Source organism: Cornus florida, unplaced genomic scaffold (assembly GCF_030987335.1).
Source record: "Cornus florida cultivar Cherokee Brave unplaced genomic scaffold, ASM3098733v1 CherokeeBrave_3.0.0_Hap2_Chr03, whole genome shotgun sequence".
NCBI lineage: Eukaryota > Viridiplantae > Streptophyta > Magnoliopsida > Cornales > Cornaceae > Cornus > Cornus florida.
This window is the reverse complement of record NW_026775573.1, coordinates 3917622-3935647: the sequence shown is the minus strand read 5'-3', so window position 1 is coordinate 3935647 and position 18026 is coordinate 3917622. Positions and strand designations below refer to the sequence as shown.

Here is an 18026-nt window from a genome sequence, read left to right as displayed (position 1 = left end):
CAAAATTCAAATATTATATTTACAGGGGAAAAAAAAAAGTTTCAAAGTTCAAAACCACATTAAATGCCACAGTCAAATGTGAGGAGAGAGCGATTAACAGGCTTGGGCTTTAATCTAGCAGGCTAAAATTCGAATTAGTCATTGAAAAGTTAAGCACGCAATTACACAATCTTGCCCAAAGTGGCCCATGGGCTCAATAATTCTTTCATTAATTGAAAGGTGCATGGGTGGCAAAGTTTGATACAATTTGCCAACACGATTCGAACACGACACGAGTTAAACGGATTTGGATTAACCATAAACGGATTGACACGATTAATCCATTTAGTTAATCGTGTCGTATTTGGATTAAGTGATTCAACCATATTACTCGTTTATACCCATTTAATCATCCGTGTTATAAGCAAATTTCTATTTAAGTTTTAAAATAATTATCTAAATTTGTATCTTATAATTTATTCTTTTGTATATTAGAGATTATTTAGTAACTTGATTGGATTGAAACTTATACTATTCTAGTATTTAAAGTTTGATGGAATATTATTAATAATTTAAATAATAAAATATTTAATTTTATTAAACAGGTTATACGTGTAACTCGTTTAATAAACAGGTTGGGTTAGTATTGAGAGTTCTTGATACGATTATTAAATGGGTCAGGTTTAAATTGAACTGTTTACTAAAATATCCTTAAATTGATACGATACGATTAGGATTTACGAATACAAATTGCCATGCTAAGAAGGAGAGACTACTTATGTCCTATAATAGATTATTGGGGTGTCTAAGAGGCCCACACCATCATCGTCCAAAGAAATATTAATAACAAACAAACCCGGAGAGATGATTAACAGGATTTGGCCCAAAATCAGAAACAGTCCAATTGAACAGGACCGCATCTAAAATTTGGACACACGAATGCAGAATCCTACCTAAAGCAGCCCATGGAAAAGTGGTCGCGTTTGGGCTTGTTTGCTTCAATTAGTTCCAAAGTATATACAATTCGAATTATTATAATTCAAAGCGGTAAAAGTGAAAAACTAGCTACTCTCAGGTACTCGTATGCAATTAAAGTAGATATAAAATCCTAATCTCCTCTTCGTTCCCCTTGTAGCCATCTAGGGTTTGAGCTTGTTCAATTGGTGCTCACTGCATTTTCTACAGTGGACCATTCATGATAGATATATACATAAGAATGTACAACAAATAGAATTCGACTATTTGTTATCCACGAGACGTCCAAACATTACTTAGTTTTCCCTTTTAATCTTAAATAAAATAAAATAAAATACAGGGTTAGCAAATCTATTATTTCCCACAGGACTCCGATTAACAAATAGAAATGACTATAATGAAACTTCACTGGACATGCTTAAGAGTTCTCAACCGAGGATAAAATCTATATATATATACACATGTATATATTATTAAAACCAAACAAACACAAGAGAGTAACAGTAATAGAGGAATTAGAATTTCATACATCCAGAGCAGAGATCTTCAGCCAACTTGGTGGAGTCCTCTTGTATGGAAGAGCTGAAGCTGATATACCCTTACTGTAACCACAAACCACACACAAAATTACATCAATTTTGAAACTTGTAGATCGATTACATACATGTGTGTGTGTCTGGATATATAAAAGTGTTAATCATTAGTGCACATACATATGTGTACATATACATGTGTGTGTGCGTGTTTTTATCACTGAATTGAGTAGAAGAACAAACCCTCGACTATGCATGCGACCCATTTTGACTGCTGTGAGGTTCGCTGTGCAGTGAGCACCAGTTGAACAAGCTCAAACCCTAGATGTTCAGAAGCCGAACGAAGAAGAGCAGATTACGAATTTATATCAACTTTCATTGCATACGAGTACCTGAGATTAGCTAGTTTTGCACTTTTACCCCTTTAATAATAATAATTCGAGTAGTATACTTTGGGTCTAACTAAAGTAAACGAGCCCAAACATAATCACTTTCCAATCTGTATTGAGCCCGTAGGCCGCTTTAGGCAGGATTCTTCACTTGTGAGTCCATATTTTAAATGCGGTCCTGTACAATTGGACTGATTCTGATTTGGCCCAAATCCCGTTAATCGATCTCTCCTCCCATTTTTTGTTTTTTGTTTTTTTTTTATTGGTGGACAATGATCATGTCGGGTATCTTAGAACATGCCATAATCTATCACCTGCAGCCCCCCCTTCCACATGCGCCAAGAAAATTTCCTGGGTATGACCTACATTGACTCTGGGTGTGACCTACATTGGGCCTATCTGAGGTAAATGAGTCAAAAAATGAGAACTTTCCAATCTATGTTGAGCCCATGGGCCACTTTATGCTAGATTGTGTATTAATGTGTTCACTTTCAATGCGGTCCACTACAATTTGGCTGACTCTCATTTGAGCCGGTTAGATTAAGGGTGTGTTTGGTAGGGTTGATTTGGAGGGATGAGGAGAGAAAAGAAAAGAGAGGATAGTGTGAAGTTGTGTTTGGGTAACTTAAGTGGAGGGATAGGGAGGGATACCTATCCCTGCTATCCCTCCCTATCAGCTATTGCCTTTCTCTCCTAATTTGAGAAGATAGGGAGAGAAATGCTAGTGGGAAAAATTATAAAGTGCTAATACCAAAAATGCCCTTTAGAAATCAACACACTGAAATTTAATTCCATTCATGTCCCAACTATTACTTATTCTTACTAGGGCAACAACGGATTAGAAGTGAGAGGCGACGCTGAGACCAATTAACTTGAGAGGCGACGCTGCTTCAGAATACTTCTCCAGCTTCGGGCAAGGGCGACACTGCTTCTTCCTCTTCTCCAGATCAAGTCAGTATTTTTGCAATCAATTGATGCTTTTGAATCAATTTTTTGATTTGTTTTTCTTGTTAATTTTTAGTAAACCATAGTTTTTAATTTCGCCGAAATGGGATACAAAAAGTCAAAGTGTAGAAATGAATAAAAATATGGTCACTTTGTAGTTTGCTTGACCCCGATGATTGAAATATATTTAGTGGAAGTGGAGATCTATGTAATTTATTTTATTTTATTTCTCCTGTTGAATTTGGGAAAAGTGTTCTGATGTATTTTAAGCAGTGTAATCTAAAGTGTACAAAGATGATATTAACTCCCAAAATTGTACATGGTTTATTTGATACCTCAAAATATAAATGTAAGGATTTCTGGTGTCTTTCTCTGAGATGCTTCCTATTTTCTACAGATTGTTCTTTTCACAAGATGAAATTTGGATATGACCATTTAACATGGTAGGTGTCTTCATGCATAAATGTGTAACTGCAAATCATAAGAAAATGAACTTATTGATATGTAAAACACACAAAATAAAGTTAATAATGGTCAATTAATTTTAAACAGAGAACAAAAGAGTGTATTGAAATGTAAGTCTGTATTTTTCTTGGATTAGGAGACACATAAGGATTTATTTTTCTTGGATTAGGAGACACATAAGGAAAAAGCAAAACAAAAACAATAAAAAAAAACCCCTTTCAGACCATACCTCCATCTCCCCTGAATGGGTTCAGCAAAGGTGCTTTAATACCAACTGCTCTAGCATACACATTTGGAACTTGTTCAAAGGGAACTGTTTTAGTTACATAATTTTGCGCCCAAAGTGTTTCTGCAAATATGTAAAGCTATAATTTTAAGAAAATTCAAGATAAAAAAAACTGTAATCATCAAACAAAAGAACACATGAAACAATTAACTTCGGGAACTCTCATTAAAGAACTTTGAAAATATTGAAGAACATATTAAAAGAGTACGTCTTGATAGCAATACAAATCTAAAGATTCCGTGAAATCAAATTAATTCATAAAACAATTTTTTTAAAAAAAAAAACAATTAATGCAAGATCATATACCTTTATTTTTCACGACAGATATCGTCCTCTGCTTTAGAAAAACCTCTGCGTCTTCTTGTTTTTCAAGAACCTTCAACAGCTGTTGAAGATTTGCAGAAGCTTCACCCTCAAAGTAAAAATCGTAACTTTCTAAACCCTGGGCATTGAATTCTGCGTACCAGGTCCTTCCTTTATCATCCACAATGCCTACTGAAACTCCATCCCTCCAGCAACGAAAGACTCCATTGACATGAAAACTGCTCAATGCTTTCAAGATAACTATGGCTTTCGAATTTCTAAAACCTATCTTGCAAAGTGTGAACGACACTGTCATCTTCTCTGTAGTTCTTGACATCTTTCTTGGAGAGAATGAGATTGCCGTGACCGTTGCATTTAAAAAAATCACCTGGTTATGTTGTTATCACCTAAAGCTGCTTATATTTAAACGAACCTGGGTATGTTGGCCCCAGGCCTTGTGGGTTGTGTTAGTCAGACGGACTCAGGACGAAGTTAGCCCACTTTAAGGGGGTTAGTGGTTAGAGCCTAGGGGTCTCAATTCATGCAGTGAGTTGTAAGGTATTCTACTAATGAGCTCCACCCGTTTAATAAATGTATCAAGGATCTTTAATATTAATCGGGACTTATTTATTAAACACGTTATTAATGACTTATTTAATAAAGTAAAATATTATATTATTTAAATTATTAATAATACTCAATCAAACATCAAATATTAGAAAAATATAGATAGTTATTTTGGTACTTAAATAAAAATTTGTTATTAAATAATCTCTAATCTATAAAATAATAAATTATAAGATACAAATTTAGATGGTTATTTTGGAATTTAAATAGTTAAATGGGTTGCACGGGTTAAACCTTTTAACCCAAATATAATACGATTAACTAAATGAGTTAATCGTGCCGACCTATTTACGACCCAAATTCGTTTAAGGTCAACCAAAATTTGCTTAATTCGTATCGTGTTAGTGGGTTATGTCATACTTTGACACCCCTAGTTAAAAGGGAGGGGTAGGATGCAAGCCTCGAGCACAAGCTCTCGAACACAGGGAACAATCCAACCACTTAAGTAACATAACACTTAACGAATTTTTCATAATTCAATTTTCATATTATTGAAAACGAAAATTTAAATTATTCAAAAGCAATAATTTAGAAATTATAACAGTTTATGTTATCAATGACTGAAGAATAGTTTCAAAATAAATATATAAATAGACAAGCTGAAAAATTGAAATATTTTAAAATTTAAAAAAAATATATTTCAGGGAAATATTTTAAATTTCATGTGACAGTTTTTTACATCTGCTTACTTAGAATTAAATAATAATAATAATAATAATAAGGAGGAGGAGGAGGAGGAGGAAGAAGAAGAAGAAGCCAATTTTTTTAATTATAAAAAACCAATTTTGGAAGGACTTGTTTAATAGGTTTCAAAACAATTCAGACATCATTTTAAATTAAATTTATAGCTATTCTCTCTCACACACAAACACCCCAACCCCTCCCTCCCTCTCCTTCTCTGTGTGTGTGTGTGTCTCTTTCTGATTGTGTATTCATCATTTTAAATTAAATCTAATAATGCAATTGTCCCTATTAATTTTTTAGCTCTATATGCGCACGACTGAAAATTAATTTGTTGAAACATTGTGGTGTATTCATCATTGTAAATTTTTTTTCTATAACTTTAGTGGATTGAAATTTATTTATTTATCACAAAAAAATATAATGACGAAATTATCCCAAAATAAAAACAAATATTTAAAAATTTCCTTTAAATTAGTTACCGGGTCTTGACGGGTTGACTTGAATCATTTTGACCCAACCCATATTTGACCCCACTACAATGGGTTGAATGTGAATTACAATTCATACTTGACCGCTCATATTTAATTTGGTCCAAATTTGACTCAACCCACTCATTTGACACCCATAGGTAATTGTTAAAACCCGAACAATGGTCAGATTGACAGCCTAAACTGGTGCACACAATACAAGTTTGTGTCAAACCGATGCAATTTTTTTCAAATGAAATTTAAGAAGCACGAATATTTTTACGACGTGGCAAACAAACATTCACAGTATTAGCCTATTCTGCCCTTTGTCTGTACCAAACTGGTCCACGCCTAACAAACAGTTCTTGTGATTTTAAGCAGATTTGGGTTGTTGCAGGACAGACGCCTTTTCGGTTTATTGCACTGGACTACTAAATATTTAATTAATTAGTAGTACATGTTTTGGAATTGTGGCCATTTCTATCACCAAGCCAAACATCACCTATTTACTTTTGTTATTATGCGAAATACTTTAATATTTAATTAGCTTGAATAACAATAACAAAATTGAAAGTAAACAAATAAAAAAAAAAAAAGAAAAAAAAAAGAAAGAAGAAGTTATTTAAAAAAAAAAATTAAGTTGTATAAAGAGTAGTTATGATATTATAAAATAAGTGATTATGCATTAATTAGTTCAAGAACCTGTTTGTCATTTTCTTTAAAATAAAAAGGTAAGTAGAATGCAATAAGAAAAAATTGGAGTGCGTCTTCCAAATTTGAATATAAAATATAATATATACACATTTATTTTATATGCAAGAATAATACTATATATATATATATATATATATTTTTTTTTTAAATTCTCACGTAATATACATGATATGAATTTCATTTACCTCATAATTAAGTTTAGTTTTATTTATTAATTTTGTCAAGAGAATTAGTTCAGGACTTAAATTTCGTAAATAAATTATATATTATAATGTTCCATGTTCTTAAAAAAATAAAATAATGCAATAAAAATTCATTTCAAAATTGGGACAATCAGCATATGGTATGAGTGTTCATTTATTAATGATTAAATTTATTATTATTCATTAATTGATTACAAATATAATCGGATCCCAACTTAAAATTATAAATATTTTATTACTTGTATTAAATGGTCTTAAAAATTATATTAAAATATAAAATAATAAAAAAAAAATTATTGGATTATGTTGTAAAAATATGCGTGTAGATGCAAAAATTCACTTAACTTTGACAAGATAACGAATTCTCTACAATTACTACACCCAAAATAATAATATACAACAAACAGTGAACTAGAGAAATTATATAGAGATGAGGGGGTATTTTGATGATATGACCAAATCTAGGATTACCTAGATTGCTTACGTATCCCGCATGGAGTGCGGCAATCAGGTCGGAACGTATTCTGGTGATGAGAATTGGATTTCTATTTTTGGGGCTTTGCCCTTTTTTCTGTGTCCCCTTTATTGAGGGTCCTGAACCCTTTTTATGTATAGGAAAACCATAATCGATTCCTTTTAGGACTTGCATTGCTTGTCCCTTAAGAATCTGAATTACATCATACTTTCCTTATAACAAGGATTTACATTATTTAATTTCCATAGATTATAATTCCACTTCTGATAGAACTATTACTAAAAATGGATTTAGTGACATATTCGTAATTGGGTTTGGGGTTTTATCATCTCGGGTCTTCTTGATGAGTTCAGCCTATTATGCTTAGTTAACCTGGCTCAAGCTTCTTGCAGAGGCCCAATTTAAAGGTTGAATAGTCTCAGTATTTGTGGTGGTCCCCTTATATGCTGATGTGTCTTGTCTTAATTGGAAGGGGAGATTTTTGCCCCCATACTTTGCCCTCAATTCCCTTTTGTTTGACGTGACAGCCATAACTAGAGGGAATTAATCTTAGCTAATGATTTGTAATGGTAATTGTAGTAAATCAAAATGTCCGAGGCTTGAGGCTCCTTGGCTATGCGCCTGAGGAATTTTTTAATGTGTTCGGACTCTTGAGATTCTAGGTATTTGATTGATACTTATGGGTCTTTGGGGTCCGAAACATGCACTTTACTGATTCCTTTGAAGTTTTGTGGTCCAAATCATGCTTTTCCTTGACAGTGATATATGCCTTGGAGTAGTTTAATATCTTCGGAATATTGAGGTCCGAAGCATGTAATTCCTCGGTCTCTGCATGTGCCTTAAGGAATTTACTAATGTGGGAGACTTGGGATCCAAAGTTTATAGTTCCTCGGCTTCTGCATTTGACTATTGAGGTTCGAGGCTTGTATTCGGACTCTTAGGGCCCGAAGCTTGTTATTCTTAGGCTGTACGCCTTAAAGGAATTTATTGATACTTTCGAACTCTTAATATTTGAGGCTTGTGATATCCTTGGCTTCATGCCTAAGAGGAGAAGATTTCAAAAGTGAGAGATGGTCTTCAGAATCGTAGGTCCGAAGATTTCAAGAGTGAATAATGATGGTGATCATTTTTAATAATCATCCTAGAGATCAACATAGTGTTTTTCTTGAGCAATTAGCTTTAACTTTCCTGATTAGCATTCCGAGGTAATTTATTTTTATCCTCGTCACTACTCTGTGCTTCAGAGGATATGAAAATTTTAACCGTCGACTTATTTGAGTTCGAGGTAATTTCATTTTGTTCCGTGGTACTTTTGTGTCTTAAAGAAATTTTGAGGTACTCAGACTCTTGAGGTCTAAAGGCGAATGTTTATTCCTCGGCAGCTCTTTGTGCCTTAGAGGAAACTTGAGGTCCTTGGACTTTTTGAGTTCCGAAAATAAATTTTATTCCTCGGCAGCTCTTTGTGCCTTAGAGGAATTTAGTGATACCTTCAGATTCTTAAGATCCGAGGTATCTATTTGACTGGTATCCTCAGACTCCTGAGGTCTAGAGTGTGTGTCTCCTCGGCCTCTATATGTGCCTTAGAGGACTCTTATTGATGCCTTTGAATTCTCAACTTCTGGAATATGTGCTACATTCATACTATCATGATTCGAGGAATTTGAAAAGGATAGGCTCAAGAAAGAGAGTCCCTTGATATGTATGTTTCTGATTGAGCGATTTTACTTGAAGACCTATTTATCAAGGGGCCCCTTTCTTGGCGATCAACAATTGTGGGATTGCACTATATATTGAACTCACGTTTTTCATTTATTTACGATATGGGACAAAACTTTTAACGGGTTGTACACTATTAGGCCAAGTATGTGGGCCTGTGAGTGTGATAGTCATAAAGAATATTTGCCCCCATTTAGGTTCAGACCTATTGACTTAACTTCAGACTTTTTGCATTCGAGGTGGTAAGTTCTTTGGCCATGAGTCTGAGAGGAACTGTATTATACTGGACTCTTGAGGTCCGAGGGCATGTAGTTCCTCGACCATGTGCTTGGGAGGAACTGTATTGTACCGGACTTTTGAGGTCTGAGGCATGTAGTTCCTCGGCGATGAGTCTGAGAGGAACTGTGTTGTACCGGACTCTTGAGGTCCAAGGTATGTAGTTCCTTGGTCATGAGCCTGAAAGGAACTGTAATGTATCGGACTCTCGAGGTCCGAGGTATGTAGTTCCTTGGCTATGAGCCTGAGAGGAACTGTACTTAGGCCAAATAGTCTGGGCTTAAAAAAGAGAGAATATATTTTCTTTTCTTAATATCTTTTTCCTCGGTTATGAGCCTGAGAGGAACTGTATTGTACCGGACTCTTAAGGTCTGAGGGCATGTAGTTCCTCGACCATGAGCCTGAGAGGAACTGTATTGTACCGGACTCTTGAGTTTTGAGGGCATGTAGTTCCTCGGCCATAAGCCTGAGAGGAACTGTATTGTACCGGACTCTTGAGGTCCGAGGCATGTAGTCCTTCGGCCATGAGCCTGAGAGGAACTGTATTGTACCGGACTCTAGAGGTTCGAGGGCATGTAGTTCCTCGGCCATGAGCTTGAGAGGAACTGTATTGTACCGGACTCTTGAGGTCCGAGGCATGTAGTTCCTCGGCGATGAGCTTGAGAAGAACTGTATTGTACCGGACTCTTGAGGTCCGAGGTATATAGTTCCTCGGCCATGAGCCTGAGAGGAACTGTAATGTACCGAGCTCTCGAGGTCCGAGGTATGTAATTCCTCGGCTATGAGCCTGAGAGCAACTGTATTTAGGCCAGATAGTCTGGGCTTAAAAAAGAGAGAATATATTTTCTTTTCTTAATATCTTTTTAAGGCTGCTTATATTGCCCCCATTATAGAAGGTATTGCCTCCATGAAGGAGAGAAAAAATATGTCTTGTTTGATGGCGGCGATGTAAATAATTTTCATGAAAGTGTATTCCTCGGCACTATTTTGTGGCTTGTAGGATTTTACATGAAAATCTAACATTCGACTTATTTGAGTTCGATATAATTTTCATATAATTTTATTCGTTGGAACTTTTTGGTGCCTTGGAGGAATTTTTGATGCCGCCGGACTCTTGAGGGCTGAGGCTTAATTTGTTGTTTCTCGGCATTGTGCCTTAGAGAAATTTTTAATGCCGTTGGACTCTTGAGGTCCGACGCTTAATATGTTGTTCCTCGGTATTATGCCTTAGAGGAATTTTTGATGCCGCCGGACTCTTGAGGTTCGAGGCTTAACTTGTGGTTAGGCTATTTGCCACTTTTTTCTTTTTAGACCAGGTAGCTCTTCGTGCCTTTTGCTTCCACGCATGCACATCTGCCTCAATTATGCTTGGTACTTCCAGAGTTTGATGATGCTTTAGTGATAGATCTAGGCAATCAATGAGACTTTATATGTTGAACTAATCAGTAGTCATAGTTATAGATAACATCGCCTAGACAAGCTCTGCCACTTTGCAATGACAAATAAATTATGGACCACAGATAGTGGCACCAAAGACAAGCATGGCATCATTATGAACAAGAGGGGAAATTTATATCATAAGAATAAATTAACCTTATGATTGCATCTACATATATTTATTCAAACAATATAATGAATAATTGTCTAAAGCTTAGAATTGTAGTTGAGATATATTTGGCACCTAACACATATATATCATTGACAACCACATCTAAGCACAAGTTGTATGTTAACTCTTTGTGTGCATTCTAATATATGATATGCAGTGCTTGCGAAAACACTTTCCTGCTATTGTCAATTAATTGATCAATTGCAAATTTAAATGTACCTCCATAACTGAAATGAAGAGATGAGTGTAAATGAATGCATTCGTGCATATAATTTAAAGTTACATCATTTATGCTTATAGCAAAACAGAATTTATCTATTCTTTTCGAGATAAATCGGTAAGGGGAGTAGTTGTAGTGCCACTATGGCAACTCATTGTGCTGATAATACCAATATATGGCATAATAAAAATTGTACTCCTTCACTATTATTTATGAGTGGCATAATAATGGACTTCTAGAGCAAGGTTACAGTTATCCTGCTAGCTTCATTAGAATTATTCCTTAGAATTTTTCTAATGACATTCTATATTGGGAGAGAAAGAATGAAGAACCAATTGAATTATGCCTTTGTATATTCTCGAATACCTTCCGTAATGGGGCAAGAATCCTACTTCCTCTAAGGTCCTTTGGTAATATATGGGCCCATTACGGAAGGTATTCGTATTTGGGTTTGGGGTTTTATCATCTCTGGTCTTCTTGATGAGTTCAGCCCATTATGCTTAATTAACTTGGCTCAAGCTTCTTGTAGAGGCCTAATTTAAAGGTTGAATAGTCTCAGTATTTGTGGTGGTCCCCTTACGTGCTGATGTTTCTTGTCTTAATTGGAAGGGGAGATTTTTGCTCCCACAATGCGCATTGCTGCATTTTGGATCCTATGTGCTAGATCGAAAAAAATTTACGATTGTGATAATTGATTCTGTTATGATCATGACTAATACTAACTTAGTATAGAATTAATAAATTAATTAAAATTCTATAAGGATCTGATTCAATAGATACATTAAAATATATATATATATATATATATTTATATTAGTCGTACCCATCATTTTAAGAATTTGACCGCCTTAGTCATATCGGTTTCCGTGTCTTTCTTACTGGGTATAATGTAACTCTACTCTTGACTGCCACTTGCAATATGCATTCTAAAGAATTCTGATTTTCTTCCCTCTTCCTTCTCTGCAATGCTAAGTCCCAATAGATCATTTTGAGTCCGTTTTCAATAATATATACATTAAAGTGGCATTTAAGAGTTTTGAATATTACTTTTGATTGATATAAATATTTTAAGAATTAGTAAACCCACGCAAAATTACATTAAATCAGAGATATGGAGTATATAAGTGTTTAATTCTTTCTTTTGTTTTTATTTTATTTTATTTTTCTTATGTATAGAGAAATTGGAGGTACGTAAGTCAACTTGCAGTTTATCCTTTTAAAAAAAGGTGTTGTATTATTTCCTACAAAAAACTTTTATTTATGTTGCATAACATAATCCCTGTACTTGGTAACGGCAGATAAATTGCAAGAAATCTATTAACTGCCTTGTGCTTGTTAAATTAATAATAATAATAATCTTGTAGAATTGATAGACCCATTATTTTATGAATATTGCGCATAAAATCTCTTTGTAATATGAATATTATATATTAATTTACCTTGTTATTTTTTACAGTTTAACAAAAACAAAATCACATCTTAACATATGTTAATGGTATGTTACTTAAAACTGAAGCTGCCATCAAGCATGAAATTGTCTCCCACTTCAATGAATGCCATGGTATTAATGCACACTGCTCCCCATATCTTAATCAATTACAATCATTTATTCAGACTTCATTGCCAACTTCATTCTTAGATTCACTCTGCTCAATCCCTTCTGATGAAGAGATCCACCACTGTATGTTCTCCCTCAACAGTGACAAGGCCCGATGGTTTCAATGTTTTCTTCTTTAAGAAAGCTTAACCAATTGTTGGTCATGATGCTACAAAGGCAATTAGACCGTTCTTCACCACTGAAACTGTTAAGAGACTCTGAAGCCACAACGGAAGCATTTAAAAATGCGTAACCACGTGATTTTTCATCAAATCAAAAAGTACTGTAAAGGGACTGTAAAGGGGTCCCATACCTTTAGACGATTGAATAATCGTCGAATACGATAACACAATTATTTGGCCTTGAATACCAATGAGTCTTCACCTCTATGACCCCAATATAGGTTTGTGGAACCCTACCCTTCTCTCTCACTCTTTGTATATTGTATTGTGTAACATAATAATTTTGTACCGCAACATTACCAAATATATGACTTGAGAGAGTCAGTTAAAAGTCTGGGACTAGCTCCAATTGGATAGAGATAGAGTGAGATAACTCTATCTTATCCAATTAATTACAATAAGCACTACAATAATATTGTAATTGCACTCTAGGATTTAAAAATTAGGACAAGGCCCTGTTTGCTAAATAATTACATATAAGCCCCTCCACTACCGAATATCCATAAGTAGCCCCAGGAAAATATCCCACTTAAGGCTTACTTATATTTTATATTTCTTGAGTAACCAATTTAATCCTTATGATCACTGAATGAAATTATTTTATAAAAGGATTTTTTAAAATAAATATTTTTCTAAATAAATAATAAAAAAATAACTTAGTAAACATTTTACTAAAAGCCCTAGTCAGGTTCCAGTGATCAAACTTATTAAATTGCATCAAGAGGATATTCTAACTCTTATAAAGAGTGTGGATTCCATGTTGAGCCTTTATGTTCCCAGAGCTCCAACATTAGCCACCCAAGATACCGTGGTATTGATCTTAAAAAGATCTCACACATTGGTAAGTCAATGTGACTAGTACTGAATTTGAGTTCACTAAATCTCTCAGTATTTAGAGCTTACGAATTTAGTAAATAAGAAACACACCAGAATAATGACAATACATTGTATGGTGTGATCTTATAGTGATACAGTTTAATGTACTTCAAGCACACTAACACATTATCTTAGAGTCAACTACCCTAATGGTCGAGACAAACCATCCTATCTTATAGAGGTCAAGTGTGTTACAGTCTTACAAATAAAAGTGCCCAACTTTTATCACTGACTGCAAACAATGCCAAGGTGCAAGAAACAGGTGAGCCCAACTCTCCTGCGTGTAAATCTCATTTACACACTTAAGTCACCTATAATGCAACTTGAGGACTATAATGCAACTCATACAAATATATGTAAAGTCCAATGCATGAATATCATATTTATTAATAAAATATTAAATAAATAATAAATAATTGGATTGTAGGGCATATGATCCCAACAAACTCAACCTACATCTCACTTGTCCCTAAAATTACAAATCTATCTACCATCAGTGATTATACATCAATATCATGCTACTCAACCATTTACAAATGCATATCAAATTTACTTGCTAACAAGCTCAAGCCTACATTGCCCCATATCATTGATCAAGCACAGTCTGCATTTATGCTTGGAAGGCAAATTGATGACAGCATTCTTCTTGTACAAGAGCTCCTCAATGGTTACCATAGGCAAACTTTCTCCCCAAGATGTGCCCTCAAGATAGATCTTAAGAGAGCATTTATTTCAGTATCATGGGACTTCCTATTTGATTCCCTAAAATTGTTTGGTTTCCAGCACTGTTTAACAACTGAATCCAAACTTGTGTTTCTACTCCCACATTCACCATTTCCATCAATGGGGAATTTAATGGCTACTTCAGCAGTTTAAAGGGGTTGAGGCAAGGGGACCCCTTGTCACCATTCCTCTTTGTGATTGTCATACAGGTTTTTTCACTCATTATCAACAAATTCACATTGGATAGGCCATTCAAGTTCCACTGGAGATGCAAAAGAGCTGAGGCTAACCCATTTCATCTTTGTTGATGACCTTACACTCCTCACATGTCAGCATTCCCTCTCTAACAACCCTTAAGCTTGCTATTGAAACATTCTCATCCTTCTCTGGACGTCATATAAACCATAACAAGAGTCAAGTCTTTATCATAGGTGTCAATGAGCAAATGGAATCTACTATTATCTCCCTCCTTGGATTTGAGAAATGAGATTTGCCTGTGAAATACATTGGAATGACACTGGTCACCTCCATGTTGAGAGCTTCTGACTGTAGGAAACTCATTGACAAAATCACTTCCAGAATCATGCACTGGACCAGTAGAGAACTCTCCTTTGTTGGTAGGATGCAGCTTATTAGAGCTGTACTATTTTCTACATAGCTATATTGGAGCTCGAAGTTCATTTTGCCAAAAAGTATTATATATGAAATGGACAGTATCTTTAGATCCTTTCTATGGTTGATCTGGCCCTATCCTCAAGAAAACTGGCTCAAAAGTTGCTTAGGATACCTGTTGTCTCCCTAGGAGAGCCAGAGGACTTGGTATTCCAAATTTAGCTTCATGGAATGAGTAGCTGTCATGAAGCATTTTTGGCACATCATCAATTCTAAGAAAATGATTTAGGTTCAATGACTGAACACTTATTTATTCAAGGGAAGAAGTATTTGGGAAGTGAAGACTCCTGGGCAATGCTCTTGGAACTGGAGGAGACTACTCAACCTTAGGACATCAATTAAACCTCTTGTCAAACTTGAAATTGGTGATGGAAGTAATACCAATTTCTGGTTTAACAACTGGTGCAACCTAGGGCTTCTGCACTAACTTGTCTCCCCACAGCAAATGATTCACTCAAATGTTGACACCAAGACAAAGTTGCGTTCCTTCATAGTCAACTTCACATCGTTATTTCCAGCTACCATCACCAACATACTCCCCCAATTGCTGGATCATACCCATCCATTGCCACAACCATGCGCACAAAAGCAGGATAAAGTCATTTGGATTCCCTCCTCTTTAGGATTCTTTTCAATTGCTCAAACAATGAAGCACTACAATCAACATTTGCCTTCACTCCCATGGACTCACCTGGTTTGGTCTAAGCAATCAATTCCCAAGCATTCATTCACCCTTTGGGTTGCTATACAACAAAAATTACCAACATTGAATAAAAGATGCACTGCTAACCTCAATGCCACACTATATGTTATCTGCAACAATCAACTGGAGTCCCATGACCACTTATTCTTCAAATGCGAATATGCTAAGCCCTTGTGGTCCTTCCTTCAAGCTTGATGCATGTGGATTTCACATCCAACCCTCCTCTTGGCCGAACTTAATTGCTTGGGCAACTCATCACTGGCAACGCAACTACAGCATCTCAGTTTGCAAAATGGCATTAGCATCATTGGTTTACAATATTTGGAATGAGCAACCGGACAATTTTCAAGAAAAATTCTCTTACCTAAAACTCGTTGCTGCATCAAACGTTGGAGGCAATCAGATTGAAGCTGATGTCCTCTCCAATCACTGAATCGGCCACTGATAAGCGCATAAGCGAAGAATAGGAGATCCCACCATCATCTACACGACCTCCGGCGAAGCCTCTTGACCACCGGATTTGAAGGGAGCCATCTTCTCCATGCTTACACTATTGTGTGTGGTGACCAGTAACATTTATATGGTTTGTCAACTCTACGGGGGATTGTTTTCTACTTGGGCCAGACATCTTATGTATTGGATGTTAATGTGGTTAGCCTGGGCTAACTTAAATATGTATACGGTTTCTATTATTTTAATAAAATTGAAATTCACATTTCAGTCTATATACACATACATATATATGCAAAGTGTTAACAATCAGTGCTAGTTTCAGTATGTATCTTAGTCGCTCTTTTCATCAGTGTCAGTTTACTTCATTAATTATGGTGTCTCCTACTTTAATGGGGTCTTAAAAACTTAACATTTTAAGACAAAATTACTCTTTATAATTTTACATGTCTTTCTTTTCTTTCCTCGTGAAGTGTGTGTGTGTATATAAATAGCTAACAACAATTAAAAAAAAGAAAAAAAAAAAGAAAAAGAAGTAAGAGAGGAAAGAATCCTTATAAGTAGGAAACACAATGATATATTTATATACACGGATCAAAAGAGAGGAGGATAGTTTTGTCTAAAAAAGTTATAATTTCAAAGTTTCATATAAATAGGAGACATAACAATTATTAAAGGTTTTTTTTTTTTTTTCAAGACAAGAAATGAATTATTAAATTAAACTATAGCCAATAAAATGAGCAACCCTTAGCATTCTTCTATATTTATATACACGGATGGAAAAAAAAAAAAAAAAAAAAAGAGCATAATTTTATTTTGAAAAAGTAAAATATTAAAATTTCATATAAATATGAGACATAATAATTATTAAAGTAAATTGGGTAAAGTACAGTCACACCCCGCCTGAGGTTTGGCAAAAGGATATTCAGATGAAATTTACCTGTTTTTTTGGACAAAGACACTCCCTGAAAGTTCAAAAATGAACAAAGATACAACTTTACATGAAAAATTGACCAAATTACCTTTTGACTGTTTAGGAGATTTTTTTAACTTTACAATTTAATAAATTGGACCAATCTACCCTCATGAATAATTTATGCATAAAAAAAAAAGTAACAAAAAAAAAACTTTATATTGTTTACCTCTTTTTTTTTTTTTTGGTTATTTACTTTATAAATGTTCCAATTTCTTAAAAATGTAGACGTCTAAAATGATTTTTTGATCCAATACATATATTTCATATAAATTATATTTTATTATTACTTCTTTTCTTTTCTTTTTTATTTTTAAATTAAGATGCTTAATTCTTTCATCTAAAAAAATTAAACTAATCTCTTTTCCTTAAAAGTAAAAAATATGGTACCAGTATAACTTTATGCATCTTAAATTATATATCAAATATTATGCATTTACCAACATAAAAGGGAAAAAAATAATAATAAAATAAAGGGAAAAAAAAAAAACAAAGGGAAAAAAAAAAAAAAAAAAAAAACAAAGGCATGCATAAAGTTATAGTGGTACCTATTTTCTTTTATATTGGGAAATACATAATATTTAATATATAATTTAAGATACATAAAGTTATACTGGTACCATATTTTTTTATTTTTAAGGAAAAGAGATTGGTTTAATTTTTTTAGATGAAAGAATTAAGCATCTTAATTTAAATTATAAAAAAGAAAAAGAAAAGAAGTAATAACAAAATATAATTTATTTGAAATATATGTATTGAATAAAAAAATAATTTTAGACGTTTACATTTTTAAGAAGCTGGGACATTTATAAAGTAAATAACAAAAAATAAAAAAATAAAAAAGTGAACAATATAAAGTTTTTTTTATTATTATTTTTATGCATAAATTGTTCATGAGGATAGATTGATCCAATTTATTAAATTGTAAAGTTAAAAAAGTCTCATAAACGGTCAAAGGGTAATTTGGTCAATTTTTCATATAAA

The 18026-nt window shown here is 34.1% G+C and overlaps 2 protein-coding genes across 2 annotated transcripts; one reads left to right on the top strand and one right to left on the bottom strand.

Annotated features, from left to right (window-relative positions):
• Positions 1-3326: 3326 nt before the first annotated feature.
• LOC132298606 (uncharacterized) lies at positions 3327-4467 on the bottom strand. Its single transcript, XM_059795007.1, has 2 exons — positions 3879-4467; positions 3327-3635 (listed from the first exon to the last, which is right to left on the bottom strand). Exons 1-2 carry the CDS (start codon positions 4210-4212, stop codon positions 3505-3507), a joined length of 465 nt encoding a protein of 154 aa, XP_059650990.1. The 5' UTR covers positions 4213-4467; the 3' UTR covers positions 3327-3504.
• A 9486-nt stretch (positions 4468-13953) lies between these two features.
• On the top strand, positions 13954-14397 carry LOC132300958 (uncharacterized). Its single transcript, XM_059798260.1, has one exon. The coding sequence runs from the start codon at positions 13954-13956 to the stop codon at positions 14395-14397; it is 444 nt and encodes a 147-aa protein (XP_059654243.1).
• The last annotated feature ends 3629 nt before the right edge of the window (positions 14398-18026 follow it).

Excerpts from the sequence above, each read along its gene's own strand:
- LOC132298606 (XM_059795007.1), bottom strand. The coding sequence starts at position 4,212 with ATGTCAAGAACTACAGAGAAGATGACAGTGTCGTTCACACTTTGCAAG. Across the intron at positions 3,636-3,878 it reads ATCTGTCGTGAAAAATAAAG|AAACACTTTGGGCGCAAAAT; the intron begins GTATATGATCTT and ends ACATATTTGCAG.
- LOC132300958 (XM_059798260.1), top strand. The coding sequence starts at position 13,954 with ATGATCCCAACAAACTCAACCTACATCTCACTTGTCCCTAAAATTACA.